The sequence below is a fragment of the Chiroxiphia lanceolata genome, chromosome 6, assembly GCF_009829145.1.
Source record: "Chiroxiphia lanceolata isolate bChiLan1 chromosome 6, bChiLan1.pri, whole genome shotgun sequence".
NCBI lineage: Eukaryota > Metazoa > Chordata > Aves > Passeriformes > Pipridae > Chiroxiphia > Chiroxiphia lanceolata.
In genome coordinates this window covers 59,715,829-59,734,339 of record NC_045642.1, presented here as the reverse complement: position 1 = coordinate 59,734,339, position 18,511 = coordinate 59,715,829, and the positions used below count along the sequence as shown (strand labels likewise).

The 18,511-nt window shown below is 41.2% G+C and overlaps 1 protein-coding gene across 6 annotated transcripts in view; it reads right to left on the bottom strand.

Moving 5' to 3' along the window:
• The window catches only part of C6H14orf39 (chromosome 6 C14orf39 homolog), a 32,449-nt gene extending 18,145 nt beyond the window's left edge, over positions 1 to 14,304 (bottom strand). The window contains exons 1-6 of one of the 6 annotated variants that reach the window (XM_032691973.1): positions 13,191 to 13,521; positions 12,330 to 12,398; positions 10,535 to 10,591; positions 10,122 to 10,178; positions 7,205 to 7,331; positions 2,828 to 2,917 (exon numbers count right to left, since the gene is read on the bottom strand). In XM_032691973.1, the coding sequence (XP_032547864.1) occupies positions 2,828 to 2,917; positions 7,205 to 7,331; positions 10,122 to 10,178; positions 10,535 to 10,583 (323 nt within the window). In that variant the 5' untranslated portion in view covers positions 10,584 to 10,591; positions 12,330 to 12,398; positions 13,191 to 13,521. Of the gene's footprint in view, positions 1 to 2,827; positions 2,918 to 7,204; positions 7,332 to 10,121; positions 10,179 to 10,534; positions 10,592 to 12,329; positions 12,399 to 13,076; positions 13,523 to 13,629; positions 13,977 to 14,285 lie in introns of those variants that run through there. The other 5 variants (XM_032691976.1, XM_032691971.1, XM_032691975.1 and 2 more) reach the window with 5 other exon arrangements.
• Positions 14,305 to 18,511: the final 4,207 nt, after the last annotated feature.

The window sequence follows — 18,511 nt, the reverse complement described above, 5'->3', positions numbered from 1 at the left end:
GTTTAAAGTAGTGACAATTTCTTAAGACCACTATATTATGGATGACCATAAATACTGCTCTGTGAAAAACAGATTTGGGGAAAAGAATATGAAGTTAATAAAGAGGTTAATAAATGAGGTATGTTAATAAAGAGGTATCACAGCTACAGACATCCAGCACATACTGTTAACACTAAGTAGTCATTTAATTGGGAAAGAAATAATACACAGAGTTCCTTGATATTACAATAGGCCAATATAAAATCACAGAAGGTAAAGGAAATGTCATCCTGTAGGAAAAGGTTAGGTGAGCAATACAGAGGGGGAAATCTAAAAATATTAAGTTATTAGTACACCCATAGATTAGCAAGAGAATCCTTTATGGAAAAAATTATGGTTCATAACAGCAACTAAAGCCAGAGAGCCATCTCTTTACCTGCTCCATGAATAGAGGCTGCATTAAGGAACAGCTCTCTCTGCTTGCAAAGCAGACAGTATTTCTCTCTAAGGAACACATTTTACCTCAAACTTTTACTAATCACTTAATTGCAGCAGGACTGAAAGGCTGCATTTGTCAGTCCTGGCTGCCCGCTGGCAACCCCAGACAATGGAAGAGAGAAAAAACTTGTGTCCAAACTCAGTGCTAGAAAATTCTGCTCTTACAGAAGGAAAACAAAAGTCACAGGGCAAAAAACCAGGAAGATTTTAATTTTCAAATCAAACTAGGCTCCAGGCACTAGTTCCTGTTAAACTGATTGAAGTTCAATACACTTTAGGGGGAAGAAGTGGTAGGTCGACACTGTGAAACCTAGGAATTGACACTTCCCAAAATTCACATAAAAAATTACACTAATCTATCTGTTTTCCTACACAAGTGGTCTCAGGAACCTAAGTTTCTTGATTTACTTGATATTTCTGTATACTGTACAAAATTTCCCAGGTATGAAAGATGAAGAATATTCAATTCTATTTAATTAAATAAATGCTACAAAACTAGCTGAGGGAAAAAAAAATTGCTAATGTACGATTTAGAATGCATTACAAATAAATTTAAACAATATAAATAAGTAAAATAATTTGTTGTAGCAGATAACATCTCAAGCTTCTGAATGTAATCCTAAAACTTTATATTCTTTTCCCAAAATCTATTTTTCTCAGATTAATATTTAGGGCCATATATAGTGTAGTAGTCTTAAGAAATTGCCACTGCTTTTAATATTTTTCCTAAGTAATTTACACAGAAGTATTTAGAATTCAGCACTGTTCACATTAAAGTCATTAGAAAAAGTTTTAATCTAATTGTAATGGGAAAGGGGCAGTGCTCATAAATCCCCTAAACATTATGTAGATGGTAATTTATTTCTCTTTCCTTCTTCAGATCACTTTTTTCAGGACAAACTTCCAGTTCATATGAGCATTCTTCTATGTTCTTGAAACCAACAACAATGAAAAAATGTGGAACGTTTGTAAAACCTCCATAAGTGCCTAATTAAACACAAACTGATCTACCCATCTTTTAAAAACATCTTTCCATCTAAAGAAGCATGTCCTGAGTGCCCACAACTCCCAGGCTGAAAAGCACATTCAGCTCATAAAGTTCTAAATATACTGATTTTTCTTCCTAATTTAAATATTTAGAATTTGCTGAATGCACATTTAGCTGACTGGAGCACATCATCAAATGCTTCAGTGCAGAGGGATTGTATTTGAGGAAAAGTTTTGAAAAATATATGAATTAAATTTATTTCATGATTTATAGTCAGGATGTCTTATAATTAAGCTTAGGAAAACAGATCAAACACTTTCATGTTGGAATTGAAACTAGTTATCTAAAGAAGCAATTTAAAAGTAATGCTTCTTTGGCTTGTCAGCTCAAATTAGTGAAAGCCAAAATGGCTTAATCATATACTCATAGAAAGCCAATTTAGCCTTATTTTTCACCAAATTTAGAGCTCTGAACAGGAAGAAGACAGATAAGCTACTAACCAAGTTAATTAAAGGCTATCAGGCATGCTATTTCTGCTGTCTTGGACAACTGGCACAAAGAACAGTTACAAAAGACCCAAAGCCAACATTTTAAATCACCTAAATTTGGGACTCTAAACTGGTATTTAGATATCTAGAGGGGTCTGCCGTGACTTTTGCACTGCAGGGCTAAGGAGCCTCTTCCCTCTCACGTGCAGATCAGTGAAGGTGAGCAGCCTCTCTAAAATGAGGGTCTGTTTTACTCTTTTAAACAAAACTTGGGGGGGCCACTTTGGCACAGCACATTTGGAACCTTTCAGTGAAAAATCTTCAGGGACTGCCCTTGATTTCACTGAATGTAGGCAGCTACACTGCACAATTCATAATTTCTTTTGATTGCAGAATATAATTAATGAAGATGAAACACCTGAGATGACACTTACTGAACAGAACTGCATTTGCATGCTTTGTGTTTATTTTGAAAAATATACAGCAGAGCACAAAAACTTGGTTTTGTACATTCTAATAATCATATACAGTTCATATTCCAAAATAAAGAAAAGCATGAAACTGTCTGAATGCTTCTAATTGTTGGCTGAAAAAATTGTCTTTACTTCTTGAGCTTTTCTTGAAACAGTAGGCAATTGAACAATGTTCTGAAAAATTGTAATAGGCATTTGGGAAGCAATTGAAGAATCCATATTGTATCCTATTCCATTGGTAACTACAAAATAAGATGTGACTTCATAACAATGTAAGCCAAAAAATCCTTTTAGTTATTCAGTCACTCATATCATCCTGTAAAGTTTTCAAGAGGTTGTGATGCAGACTGCTGGGTTTAGTCAGGTTAATAAGAAACCTCATCTCACGTGACCACAGATACCTCTCATTTTCTGTAGCTTCCTCTAAAGCTTCAAGTTCATTTTTCACATATTCTTCATGTTTGCTAAGAATTTTATAGGTGGGCTTCCAACTGTGGAGAAAGTAAAAAAAAAAAATAGAAAGCATATTAGGGGTCTTTTCTAATAAAAAGCCATTCAGAAAATGAGACGTCAAGTTACTTCAGCAGCTTACTAGAACAAATAATTCATTAATGTTTTGAAAGTCAAACATAGATGGGTTTAGTACAGAAGTCTTTCACATGCATACATTTGTTAAGATTTTAAAGCTGCAAATTCATGAAAATCGATATATAAAAATAATTAAGATTACAAAGCAGTTTTTAAGGAATTAATGGAATGGGCTTCACACAGTTTTTTGAAGTCTAGTGCTAAGCAGTGAGGAATCTAAATTCACTTATTAGGTACTCAACAGAGCACCATCAGTAAATCCTTCAGATATGTACAATCTTCTTGTTGGAGATGCCCAGAACTTCATTCTCATCAGCATCACCAGCACCCATCCCATACCTACATGCAAGCAGCAGCCACAAACAGAATTTCCTCCATTTGCTAAGCAAGTGCTGCTCAGAAAACACCAAAGTGATTTTCCTAGAGCAGGATGCTGTGGAAGGTACTGAAAGCACAGCAGCTTCATGGAATACTTACCACTACTAAACTAACAGTACTTTCTCAACACCCAGGTACTAGAGATACCTCTTCCTTGGATGTTGGGAATATTAGAAAGAGAGACAGATAGACTTTCTGATTCGAGTGAAATTCAGATGTGAACTTTAGGAGAGGTATATAAAAAGGTTTTTGAAAAGAAAGAATCCTGCCTGAAAAAAAAAAATAGTGTAAGGAGCATGTGAACAGGCTGGGCTGGAGTGGGATAGAGATCCTACTGCCAAGGAAAAGAAATTACATGCTCCCTCCTAGAAAAAATTAGCATACCCTCTCTCTAGCCAGGACTTAAAGGGATCTATATATTCAGCCTTAGTCCAGAATACAAGCTGTCCTAGGCAGCACTAACACCTACAGTGAAGTTTGAGAGCAGCTACCTGTCCTAGGAGATGCACACAGAGCCCCCAGCTTTAGGAACACATACATAGACAGTATCAAAGCTAAATGTTGAAGAAATAGAAGGAAAAATCCATTAGGACTGATGAGACTAAGTGGAATCTGGAACAGCAGAGATACATGAACAAAGAGGAGGGGAGAAATGGCAATACAGAACAAGGCTGCAATTGAAAAAAGCAAACAATTCAGAGAGCAACTGAGGACATACAGCTCACTTTGCACTGCATAGCCATGAGTAGGGTAAGTAAAGGGCATTTTGGGATATGAATGTGCCCCATGGTTCAAAGCTGGAGGGTTTGTGACATCCAATCACACAAAGTATGAACATCCATTTGAACAATGACTCCAAAGGTAGAATAAAACAGAGGCTTCAGTAACAACTGACTTACTGCAATTTCCATCAAGGAAATAAGTAAAGAGCAAAGACCTGGCAATTAATTTGCTGAACTGTAGTCAAATAATCTTGAATTCCAGGTGATGAGACAACACAAAACACAACCAACATTTATAACAGCAGTAAAGTTTGTCAACAAAACAGCTCACTGAGGAATGAGAGCCTCCTTCAGGAAATTTAGCACTGTCAGCACAAATTGGTTGACACCACTGGTGATTAAAAATGTAATTACAAAAATGTTACTTCGTCATATCTACTGCAAATGCAGCAGAAAGCTGAATTTCTAAAGAGTCAGATTTTTTAAAAAGCAGAAACCAACATACTTATATAAAAATGTACTGGCACACCAACACTGTGATCTACTCAGAAGCCCCCATGCCTTTCTTTGGAGGAAAAAGTATCCAAGAGATATAAAAATCAAAAAGCTTTCATTAATCAGAGTACAAACCATGTTTGCATGTGTTCACATCTACTCTGTAGACATAGAAAAAGCACATAGTACAAGGACACTGGTTTGTGAGCACAACAAGGTATGCAGGATTCAAGTAGCTCATCTACCAGTTTGCTAAATGCATCACTGTTTCAGGGATCACATCACATTTATGTGTCCTTCCTTTCATCAGCCAGGGTATAAAGAAAAATCTTTGTCCACACTGATCTGCAAGCAATAACATTATCCTGTCATTTGGTAGTTTGGCTAGAGGGACAAGACAATGATTTCTTTTCCAAACTAACAGCATTCTGAGTTCATCTGGCTTTTTTTCTTATTATGTTTTTTGATATTTCCGTGAAATCTCACCATCCTTGCACCCAAATTTAAAAATCATAAGAGAAACAATAAAATTGGAATAGGTTCCACCAGCAGTATTTCACTACTTCTTACTGCTCTGGGATCAACATTTACAGTTTGAATCATTCAAGAAACTAAATATTAGCAAAATGTCATCACTTGTCTAAAAACATATGTTTCATTTGGCTCATTTTATGCCAGTTCTTTGTTACATAGACCAATACGGATTTCTTTTAGAAAACACGGTATTATTCCAATATATCTGTCTCATATATCATATTTTCTACAGACTTGTTGAATATAAGAATCCTCTATTTTGTTCAAAGTCTTCAAATCTGCTTCAATACACTCATGATCATGTCTAGTAACCCAGACAAAACACTGTTTCTTTGAGAGCTCTATTGAGCATCTCTGGCAATTAGTCAGCTGAGAGGGCGATTGTGACTCCAAAACAATATTTGAATTTGCAAAACCAACATTAGAATCATGTCCAGTATAGCTGGAGTGTCAACTAGAATAAATTTTGGAAGTTTAGGATGATTCTACTGTGTAAGTGCTCTAATTGTCTGATCTTACAACTAGGGCTTGTTTATTGCAGTTTTCAGTGTGTCGTTAAATGACATTTCCAATAATTTAAGACACAAAGTCTCTACTCTTCTGCAAGCATTGTCCTTCTATGAATACATGTATTCATTAATGAGTCACTTCTCATTTTCAGTCTCTTTACACTAATGCCATTAATTATTCTTTGTAGGACTTGAGCCAAGACCCAGTGAATTCAACGATTAAAATTTAGATCAGATCCTTAGTTCTACCCGTAATTTTTTAATCCATTTTTTTTTTAGTTCATTTGCATCATTTAACAGTTTGTGATTTGCAAAAAAGATGTCAAAGGAAGTGGTGTGAGTAGTTTCATAAACTTACATAAGTGTTCATTTTATCCTGCATTGGAGGCAAGAATGTGATGGAAAAATGGAATTTTCTTGCCAAGGTCAAATTTTTTCCTAACCCTTTTTATGATAAAGCTACAAACAAGTATGGTATGGTTATCCATTCAAACAGCCAGCCACTACAATCACTTCATTCACTAATGATTTCATTCTTTCTTCTGTTTTCTGAGGGTTCAAAATAAAACCAGAAAGGACCCTAATGCCATATTTACTTCCCTCTTTGTTTTAGAAACACCCACACTCTCCGTTCACATCCAAAACCAAAAAAAAATTCAAATGTATGTTATAGATATTTTTATTGAATACTTACCTTTAGATATAGAATTGCAAGAAAACAAAAGACAATTTGCCAAGAAATCATGACTTCAGCTGCTGAGGAACTAGAAAGATTGTGGAGAGATGAACACTGTGGGGGATTTTATCACCTGGGCCAAACCCTCTGTAGAGTCAAATACAGATTTGCCTTTTTAGCTACCCCTACAAACACCTGAGATTTCCATTTCTGAAAACAAAACATTATGTGTCAGGAAGAAAAAACTCCTGGCAGTCAAATTGCTTCTTGAAAAGCTTCTAATTAGTAAGATCCAAAAGTGATCTGCATCTAAAACTTGCACTGATAGTCTGACACAAAAATTTATGTAAAGAAAAGTGTGAACAGCAGCCCATTGCATTCACCAAAAGAGTGTGTCTGGGAGAACAATTCTGCAGCATGGAGCAAAAATGATACTAAAATCTACTAGTAGAAGCACACAAATATGTGTCAGGAAGACTTTTTTTTTAAGAGTATTCTTAGTGTTGTTCAAATTTGACAGAGCTCAGATGCATCCAAATATAGAAAAATCATGTTTCTATTACCTTACTGCATAAATACTTTAGCATGCTGCAAAGACAGTACCTATGATCTCTGAAAACTGCTGATTCTAATAAAAAAACTAATCTAAAGTTAAATGTAGTCTGATTTTCTATGATTAACTTTCTCAGGGGATGGGTAATACTGCAATTTTTTTTACTTAAGATTTACAGTTTGAAAAAAAATAGGGGAATCCTAAAGTTTTCTTTAACATCACTCCTGTCAGAACACACACACACACACATATTTTTCCATTACTTCCCCACTGACTTCCTTATTGCCAGGCATAACTCAGAGTCCAGCCTAAACTGTACTTACACATTACAGTTCTTCTTACTGCTCTCATGTTGCTTTTTCAAATCAGCTATTTCCTCATTGCCGTTCTTTATACTTTCCTCCAACTTAGCAATTTTATCCTTTTTTTCTGCAAATTCTGCAGTATATGCTAAAATTAAAAAATAAAAAAGTAAACATTCAACAGATCCATGAAATATAAAGTCTACACTCAGAATTAATGAAAATGTCTTCCAAAATACTTAATCTCCATAGCCCCAGGTGAGTGGACAGTCTGCAATTAAGCAAAGCAACAACAAAGTGAGTCAAAACTTCGGGAGTTTCAGCTGCGTGGTGAGTACCTTTGTTATCATCTAATACCATGAGATTGACTTCGGAAGAAAAAGTAATTATTTGTGCTGCTTCTGAATCCCACTCTGTAGAAAGGTGAAGTAACAATTAGCGGCAGAAAGCAAAGCACTCTGAACAGTTAGAGCTGAGCTCTTGCAGTCCTCAGTATCTGCAGACACTGTAGGCAGCACACAGGGAAACCAAGGTAAAGGCACTTTGCCCTCGTGAATGTTTCCAACCGGGGAGACTGATTGAAATACAAAAGCTGCTAAAGATAAATGTCTCTTTGTTGTGTTTTAGGAATGGTATTCCCCAGTTTAGTGTTCCCTCTGAAACACTTCAAACCACCTCGTTCTCCCTAAGGAAAGGTATAAAATAACCTGGAGTCCTGGCCATGCCCCTTCTGACTACGGTAAAAATTAACCCTGTCCTGGCTGGAACCAGGACACTCTTCCAAACATTTGTTTTCTCTTACAGAAGTCCAGAAACCCAAACATTTTGAAGAGGAAAGCTGACTACAAGAAAGGAAAAATAAAAACCTCACTAAAGGCATATAAGCAACTAGCAGAAAACAGAAACAGATAAAATAAAATAAAAAGGAATTTTATTCAAGGTGTATGATACATTAATACAGGACACAAGTTAATTAATAAAAAAAGCTTTCTAATGACAAATTCTCAAGGACTTTGATATTTGTGGAGATGCTGAAGGCAAACTCTTAATTCTGCCTTTTCTGAGAGCAGACAGCTGATAACACTTTCTGAGTGAGCGGTTAGGAGAGAATCCATGTTGTTGAACATGATCTGTTCTCTTTCACAAGTAAAAGCTGTGAGAGCTCTCGTGCCTGCTCACCTTGCAATGGAATGAGCACAGCTCGGTGCACTTCATTTTTCTCTGTGTTTCTTATTTCTTTTTTTTTTCATACAAGCTTCCACAAATCATCCCTTGCTATCACTGCCACCCTGAAGCACTAAATGCCAGAGTAGGTGACCCTAGTTGGAATTCAATCACACACATGTATGTGGCAGTATCCTGTAGATGACTTTTTGAGATTTACCAAGACATAAGTATATTAACAAAATATGCACCTAACATTTCATTTAGTATTTTCTAGAGATGAGCACCTCTGTGATTTGTTCAACTCACCCTTTGCTTCCACAAGGACCTGGTGGGTGAGATCCCTCTCACCCAACTTTACAGTGCAGGCACCTACTTCAGAACTAGGCACCCATGGCTGCAGCTACATTCAGCAGAGACAAGCTGACATTTTTAAAGCTTACTTTACCTAACCTACTTTAAACTCTTTCTTCAGGATAAGATAAATCACACCCTAAAAGTGCCTTTTCCCTCTGTTGGGAAGAAAGGGACTGTAGCCAAATAGCCTGATGAATCTCACACCAACAGTCCAAGGCTGAATGCTACAGCTGTTCTTCTGCCAAGTAATACTCACACAGAGACAAAATTACATCAGTGTCACTATTTTTTGGTAAGTTTTTGAAAGATTTAACCCAAACTGTTAAAAGCCTGAGTGTTGGCTGTGAGTTTACAGATATTTAGGCATCTCTGAACTGAACAGAAACAGCTATGTCATGCTACTACCCAGCCTTTGGATCTTCCCTAAGAACAGGACCATTTACCCTAAGCCTGCATAAATGTTAAGAAAAACCTCAAGTCTATGGTTCAATTATGTGGCTGAAGAGTTAAACCAGACCTCTAGATGTACCAAATTTAGTGTTACAGGTGTTTTTATGTTTAAGATGTTTCAATTTAATACTGATAATCTTCTTAATGAATAAGTACTTGCTCAGGCATATCAGCGAAGATCATTAGAAATGTTATAATCAAAAAGATCACCCATTAGACCAGAATTCTCTCTTATTCTTTTTCTTGGAGGTTATGAGCTTCAATATCTACCTATGAAGTACCAGTGGTGAGGGCAGATGTCCTCACATTGGTTGTGGTAGAGAAACTATTCTCCAGACATTCCTATAGGTTAGTACACAGTAGCACAGTTAAAAAAAGCCAGTGTGTAAGTCCTGGGGGGAGGGTGTGGAAATTTGATGTGGAGCAAGATTTTCTCTTTGGGTTTACTGTTTTGAATTTCAAATAAAATAACCAGCTGCTTAATTGCAAAAAAAAAAAGGAGTACCAGGCTTGAGTAGGTAGTAGCAACTGAGAGAACTTTCATTATTTTAAGCAAACAGAAAGAGAGAAGAGGCAGTGAGGCAGAGGTCCAAATCTGGAAAGAACAAAAAACATGCAGAAAGAAAGGGAGGCAAGTGGCAGATGTATTGAGCAAGCACAGCTGAATCAAAGAGCTGCCAGTGACTGTGAGGAGCTGCAGAGTCGGAGCAGGAAATGGCGCAGCATGAAACTGGCAGTCCGTGAGGCAGCTGAACGGCGTCAGCTAAAAGTCGTGAGCAAAAGCAAAGTCTGCTGGGGAGAATGAGCAAGTATTGATGGCAAAAGATGAGGCAGGGTGAGAGCAGGACACGGGACAGCTCTCATTGTTCAGCTTGCTTCCGTCCCCGAGACACAGAACATGTCCCAAGACTAGTGAAACAAAATCAGTGTTCAGAATGCAATAAAATGACAATTTATCACTACTCACAATTTATCTGTTGATTCACACGTTCCTTGGCAAAAGAACCTTGTTCTACCTGGAAAGCTTAAGAAGAAAATTAACCCATATATATACATACATATATATACACATATATATACATATATATACATATATATATGAGTTGAGCTGTGAAACAAACATATGCTGTGCAGCATTAATTGCACAAACTCTGATTGACAATTATTTTAACAAAATATCTAAATAGCAATTTTACTATTAAATAGCTGTTACTACCCCTCTCCATAACCTCCAAGCTAGCAAAACGTTATGTAGGCAAAGATCAAAATCTTAATATTATACATTTACTTGAAGTTAATACAACTGTTTAAGGCAGAAAACATCATTACATGCACTGTGTTAGTTGTTATTAATTAAAAATATATGATATAACAACCTACCAAGCTCGACCAGAAGTTTGCCCAAGTTGGTCAAAAGTTCGTCACTCATTGTGTAAACTACAAAAGGAAAATGCAGTTCAGGGATTAACACAGTCAAAAGCCTTATTGATACAATAAACAAGTCAAAATTGCAAGACAATACCACGCATTTTAACATAAAAGAGAGAAAAAATAGTTTTAACTGCATTTGAATTACTGCCTAAACCATATTAGTGGAACCAAGTTTCTCACTGATAGTAGTAAGGGACTCAATGAAAGTCTAAACCACAGCTTGGAAAAAAGGAGGTTTATAATTTAGGTGAAGCGCTGCTCCTGGAGCAGTTCTACGTTTGAGAGGCTTAATGTTCTTAGAGGCATGAAGGATGCAGGAAAAGATGTTTGTGTGCAAAATGTGTAGCCTGTGGTCCAGCTGGTTACTAAGCCTATGGACTGCAGCGCTGGTGATGGAAAAGCTCCTTAACCCTCCTGCACACTCCTCCCGTATAATCGCAAAGTATATTTGAATCAGAAGGTGTAAATATGTTCAGTGTGATTAAAGACAGAACTCGCACACAACAGAAAGCAGATTGATTACAAATTCACTGTTCTGTTTGCATAGTGCTGCTGGGTGCAGAAATTCAGTGATGGGTTTTTAAACAGATGGGGAATAATGAGTTTTCTAAACAGTATGCAAACACGGTTTATCAGGACGCACTGGATGCAGCTCGTTAGCTCAGGTACATTAACATTAGCCAAGTTATCTGATACTTAACTGCCTCCACAGCACAGTGAAAGAAGTAAAGCCACGACAAATCGGTGATGAGGATGAGATCCTAATCCAGGATAAAGTAGAACAGAAAACAACTGCAGAATTTAACTAAAGTGGCATTAAGGCTACATCCTGCAGCACTGAGACTGTGGAAGCGGGAGGGGGCGGGGGGAGTGTTTAAAATGCTGGATGCTTGACAGAAATGAATTTGTCTAATAGTTAAGGGAGGATCAGAACACCTAATCCAAGTGACCGGATTAGCACAGGCTGCGATAAAAACTCCGAGAAAGAGATAATAGTTTTACCAAATGTATTTAGAAGATTGAAATCCTAGTTCCTAGTGCCTGGAAACACATGGGATAAAAAATAAAAAAATCTTCTGAAAATACTAGGAAAAATACTAAGGAATACTACCTCAAGCCACAGGTCAATGCAGAATATTTTTGCTTTTACACGATGCAAAAGAAAATCTGAAGTAATTCCTTTGGATTAAAAAAAAATAGTTTGGAGCATGTATTAAAAATCTGTTCTCTAGAAACAGTTTAACAATGTTTGCTAGTTGTTTTTCTGACACTTCCCATAAAAACTGCAAGGTATTGGGGCAAGGAAATTCTATTCATTGGTTTATGAGCTGAACACAAAGTTCAACAATACAGCAGACTCTCTAGCTGTGTATTATTAAGATAGAGACTATTATATCACCGCTTAAACAATTACAAATAATTTTATCTTTTGAATATTTTCATAGAAGAGAGAAACAGAACTACAGTGACTTTTCAAAATTATTTACTGTAATTTTATAATACAATTTATGAAAAGTGTTGAAGAAAATAGTGTTTCTGAAAGCATGAATATGTAAAATACTTCTTATTCTATTATTAACTTGTTATTGTTAAAATGAAGTAACGTAACTGCAAATGACAAATGCTATTCTGCGCTGTGAATTAAGAGGATACAGGTGTCACTAGTAGAAAGGACTGAGAGATTCAATGGCACTGGTAATACAAACGGTGTTTGCGGGTTTTAAAAACAGTAGTTAATACCAGCCTGAAACAACTTTTGGACAACTGATGTCTTCCAGGATTTGGCTGGAGCAAAGACTGATCCTTGGACCTACTGCAGAAAAGTAGCATCAAACCATTATTCAGCTCAGGATGACAAATTCAGAGGAAATTCTCATATATGGCTGATACTTTTGTAGAAGATAAACATGTAACCCACAGGACTGGGTAAAACAGCTTCAGACCGCATCTGTTATTTCTAATGGGGATATTCAGAACGCTGCCAGGTGAAAAATATTATTTTACATCGCGCGTTTTTGCACCGCATTAATATAATTATAAGGAATCCAATTGCGGCAATAAAGTTTCGTATATTACAAGACTGTACTGGGTGAAGAACCCACAAGCAAAGTGCTGATGGAGTCTGTAGCCATTACAGCACTAACATTAATGCCACTTCTCAGTAAACCCATCTGGCAACAGCCATTTCTGGGTTCTTCATTAAAAGGTGGAAAATGCCCATAATCTGTGAGGTAAATATCTTCCTTAAAATCCAAGGCTCAATTCTACCAATTGTAGGCTGTGAAACGGTATTAATTCCTGTTGTCTTTATATAAGTAATTTTCATTCCGGCGAGGCTCTTTTGAGAGCAAACCCGTATTTCTCCCGTGCTATTCATTACTGTTTACGACTGTAAAGAGACTGGTTATTTGATTCTTCGTGAAATTTTGTGGAGTTCACATTTCTAGACTAACTTTTCATCTCAACTGAAAAAAAAAAAAATTAAATGTACTTTATTTTAATGTATGCGCTACTCTGCCCCTTTTTTGCCACACCGTTTTCGGAACCCTGTGAGGAGACCTGAACATCCACTGGATTGCCACATTTCACTTGGTCCGGCACATACCAAACAAAAGGCTATTGCTGCAGATTATTCTCTTAAGTCCTGGGATTTAAAAATTAAAACTATTTTTGTCAAAAGAAGTGTGGGGAAACCCCTACCCTCTGGGATACCACGGGGGCTGAGGAGCAGCGCCACAAAATGGCGGCGCGAGAAGCGGGGAGCGAGTCCCTCACGGCGGAGGGAGAGGACGAGGACGGGGCGGTCAGGGGTCCCCTCTGCATTTTGGGGGCCAACAGCACTGGGGAAGTGACCAGAACGTGGTGGCCCCTTCCCTCGCCACAAGGGAAAGGGCGAGGAGACGTCCAGAACCTCACTCAAAGGCCGCCAGAGGAAGGGGTCGGAGCACCCCCCGCCACCCCCCTCGGGAAACTGGGGGGACTTCCCCCCATCTCTGGGGCACCTCAGCCCCGTCAAAGGGTGCGGAGAGGGCGGCAGGTATCACCTTGTCACCTCCACGCCGTACCGGAGGTGGTGGGAGCCAGGGCTGTGGGGCAAGCCCGGAGCAGGTTCAGCCGCCAGGAGAAGGGGCTGAGGCCGCTCACGCAGCAGGTGAACGGGCGGCTCCTGGAGGGGCTCACGGGCCGCAGCGCTGCGCTCCCTCAGGGACACATCGGCGGGGAGCCTGTCCCCCAGAAACCGCCCTCTTGCTTTAACGGCGGGAGTTATGAGGGAAAGACCAACATTTCTGAGGGCTTCGGGCGAAAAGCGATGAGGATGCTCCATCTACCGGGAGCAGCGCGCAGAGGGGCGGGAGCCGGGCGGGAAGAGGAGGCAGCGTCGCTGGAACGGGGCATCGCCTGGAAACCTACTGGGGAGGGTTAATTACACACGTACGCGCTCCGGGATGTGGCACAAAAATAAGAAGGTGCAGAATGTAACTTGCTTTATCCACCCTCCAGGTCCCACGCGTGCTGCTGACCCAGCCGTGGGAGATAAGCCCAAATCTTCCTTCCCTCTTTCCCTCACGGGCCCGGCCCTCGGACAGTTTAAAAGGGCGCTAAAAACCATTAAAAAACAGTTTAAAGAGCACTAAAGGCATCTCCCTTCTCCTCCCGGAGCAGCTTCACACTGAGGATGCTGCGGAATGTCGCCGCTCACCTCAGCACAACCTGCACTCACAAAATTGTGCGCGTTTATTTATTTATCGATGTGCAGTGTTACAAGGCAAAAATGTAGAGCCCGGGCACGGAATAAACTAGAACATGATTCTTCCTTCCACGCTGCGGTAGCCACGGGGGTTTTTCGCCCCTCCCGTTGAGATTACTGAGGCAGAGGATGGATTTAAGACTATCAATAAGCAGAAGAAAATAAATTGGAGGGGAGGGTACAAGGCGGAGGGAAAACAATGGAATTGATGAAACAAGGGAGGACAGGAAAATGGAACAGGACTGAAGAGACGAACAGAAAAGTCTCTGCCACCCGCAGTCCCGGTGTTGGTCAGATGCGATGCTGCTTTCAGAACAGTCAATTCAACCAACAAGAAACGCAGCTTCAAAGACAAATAGCTGACCTACCCGCCTTCAGGGCAGAGATGAGGAGGGGAAAGAAAAAAGAGAGAGGGAAATAGAAAGAGAGGCATGTTCTTTTGGTAGTCAGATGTGTGCGGCCTCTGCTCTGTGCACACTGCTGGTGGCGAGGCTCCGTCCTTTCTAGGACCATCTCCCACCTTATCTCCTTGCCCGTGGCGAAAGCCACCTCCTTGTCCCGCTCCCCAGGGACACTCTAATTCCTAGATGCCTCTTGGGCTCTGCAGCTGCTGCTTTGCAACCGGTCTTCCCAAATCATTGAATGTTCTTCCAAGGAGAAGTTGCTTCAAAGCTTTGTCCTGCCTTAAAGACTCTTAGAGATCCTCCAACCTTCTAGAAATGGGAATCTAACAGCATAGTAGCAGGTAACTTCGCTGATGGTCATTAACACTTCCCGAAGTCCCGGTAATTTAAGTAGTGGTGCCAAGAGAGGCTGAGGTTCCCACAGACCCAGGCACGCCAGTTCACCCGGAAGGTGGTCAGTCAGTTCAACAGGCTTTGGATAAAGCCGACAGGGACTTCCTGGTTAATTCCCCCTAAGGACTGTCCCCACCTGGACTTGTCAGGGCCCAGGAGCTCCTTTACCCATTTCTTTATTACAAGAACTCCCGTCCGAGGTTATCGCTCTGCACCCACCTGCTGCGTCCCGCTAATTCCACCGCGTTTGTTTTTTCCTTCTTACCTACAGAAAAAAAACTCAACCAAAGCCATAAACAAACATTTTCATTACCGACGGCAAGCAGGAAGGACTCTTTCATGGTATTATCTCTAATCAATGATGAATGGGTTGCAGTACTCTGAAAAGAGATATGGTCAATTCGGGGATCAAAAAGGGCTCCCAAACCCACTCCCTCTCGCTGTCAGACCCCCCAGGCCCATTACTCCCCATCTCAGTGGGCTCCACACCCCTCTCCTGTGGTTCTGGCGGCTCCCCCCAGTCCTGATTCCCTCTCCTCCAGCTGATGGAGAGGGCAAAGAAACCCCCAGAGAGGACAAGGCACCCCACTGCACCCAGCAGCACATATTACCGAATTTGGGAAGGTCTCTGGAGACACCCCACCAACCCCCCCCCAGAAGGGAAGCTTTGCTGCCTGATTTGTCGGGATAAGGAGTGGAAAGTTGATGTCCTCATGAAGCTACTCGGGCATAAACTTGCTCCCTGAAGCAGCGCTGTAGTGCCGGAGCCCAAGCAAACGCCAACCTTCACCCATGGCCCCAGTCCTGTTTGCCGGCCCGGGGTGGTGCCTGACTCCCATATGGTACCCAAATCTAGGAAGGAGCTCACTCACAAGAAAAGAGGGACCCTGTTTCCCTAGTAGCCTTCATCCATAGCGAGTCACCTCCAGGAAGGACTGGAGCTCAGTGCCAGCATCCAGACCAGCCGGGATACAATATTTGTCCTGGACTCAGCCCCGGGAGCACTTAGACACGACACTACCTCAGTGAAGTGTCTGAATCAGGTGAAGAACTACCCTGGTTCCTCACCTCCCCCAAACACGCCGATTGTCCCCATTCCTGCTCTCTGCTAAACAAGTTTTCGTGACAACCCTCATCTCCATCCTGGAAGAAGATGTAATATTTGAAGGACTTGAATGTAAAAGAAAAAGGGAAGGGAAAGGAAAGGAAAAAAGGAAAGGAAAGGAAAGAAAAGGAAAGGAAAGGAAAGGAAAGGAAAGGAAAGGAAAGGAAAGGAAAGGAAAGGAAAGGAAAGGAAAGGAAAGGAAAGGAAAGGAAAGGAAAGGAAAGGAAAGGAAAGGAAAGGAAAGGAAAGGAAAGGAAAGGAAAGGAAAGGAAAGGAAAAGGAAAGGAAAGGAAAGGTTTATTTAAATACTTTGGGAATTTGTTTATTGCTTTTGTCGAAATTGTCAGTGAAAATCCATATAGAAACTGACAGAAACAAATTGAAGATTTTATGTGAAAACGTCAGTGTAAAAGGAGATTTGGTGCCAGGTGTATTTACCTGCAGGTAAAAGCAGCGGCCAAACAAATCCTGATGGATTTTAGATTTTAAAACCAGGTTCATGGCTACACCCTAAAGGGAACTAAAGATAAATTTTGGGTGGTAGATCCTTTCCGTTTGCAGCCATGGTCTTGACCAGAGCCCTGTACAAGGAAAGTCTTTCCTTACCCATCTCAAAATAATTCAAAGTTTTTGAGTTTTCACTGCATCTTTATTCTAACATCAGATATACCAGCCGTGGCCTGATACTTCATAGTAAAAGTACCCTAAGTGATACGCCGAAGGACAAAGATTTAATGAATATGCGGTGTGAGAGTGGAAAGTGGGTGAGCATCTCTCTGTGTCCGACAGCATTTTAGGGTCTCTTTGGTGCTTTCAACAGGTATCAGTAACTTAAGCGAGGATACAATCTCACTAATGTCAAGCAGATTACATCTTTAAATGTAACTATTCGTAGGAAGAAAATGAGTGATTGATGGCTGTTATTTTGACAATCATGGCACTCTTAAAAAGAATAAGGTAAGCGTGCGAAACACATCGAAACACGGGTCGTTCTCCTACCGAGCACCCCCCAGCACAGCATCCTGAGCTTGAGGTCCTCCCTCCACCAAAGCTTCTGGATAACTCGGTGGGAAACGCTCCCGAAAACCCCGTCCCCGCTCCCCGGAGGGTTTGACATTTCCAGGAACCTTTTCTATAGGCGACAGCGGGCACTGTCCTCGGGCTGACAATCCCTCCCGCCTGCTCCGGGCGAGCGGGGTAAGAGCCAGCCCCGGGGAGAGCAGGGATCGGCGCCGCTACCCGGTGCCCGCTCCAGCCCTGCCCGTCCCGCAGCGCTCCACGGCACCAGGCCGGGTCCTGCCCAGACACATCCAAGGCCATAAAATCCCAGATTTTCCAGGTACTCCTCCGAGGGACTGCGTGCGCTCCGGCTCTCCCAGCCAGCATCCCTTAATGAACTCCCAAATCTCCGACAATCCTACCGAGACTTTAAAGTGGGGTTTCTCCTTCCCGAGGCTAATTTTTAATGCAATACTTAACGCCAGTCAAATGTTTTAAAAATGCATTCGCACCTCTGCTGCGTTTGGAAGCTCCGTCTAGATAAATATTCCCCGGGGACCTAGATTCTTGGGCCCAAGACAGCTGATAACTGCTGATATGAAGGTGTATAGGTATGTTGGTCAGCATATTTTTGCTTTAGGGAGGGGAGAATATGCCCTGTCCTGAGGCCAGAGAGCACACTGCGTCCATGCAGGCCAGGGGGAGGCTATGGATAACTGGCCGTATTTTTGAGATATATTTTTTTTCGTGCGCAGCTCTCTTCCTTGTTCTCCAGTAGGTTCATCTACGCAGGGTAAACTCTACCTGTAGCAAGGGTCAGAGCCGTGACCTAAATTAAAGTAGTTGTCATTGCCGGCTGTTAATGTCACGAGTAGTGTCTCCATTATATGGGGCAGGGGGGGAAGAATAAACTGGGGGAAAGGGCCGAAACTAAGCAGACACGCCTGAGTGCACCCCCAGGCTCACAGGCAGCTCTAATAAGACACGGGGACTGAGCCAGGAGCTTGGGCGCCACAGGAGACTCGGCTTTCCCGGACACGGCACCGCGTCCCACGGGAATGGGGTCGCTCCTGGGGGTCGCTGCGGGTCGCGCTCCGGAGGGAAATCTCGAGCCGGCCCGGTGGTAGAGCTCCTGAGGAGCAGCGGAGCGGCGGGGAACCTGCCGGGGTCCCGGCCATGGATAAAATTCCCAGAGGGGTGGAAAAGGAATGGAAAGGCCCCGTTGGAGCTGATCACTCTCTCTCTCTGCGCTGATGGCACAGAACAAGGACACCGAG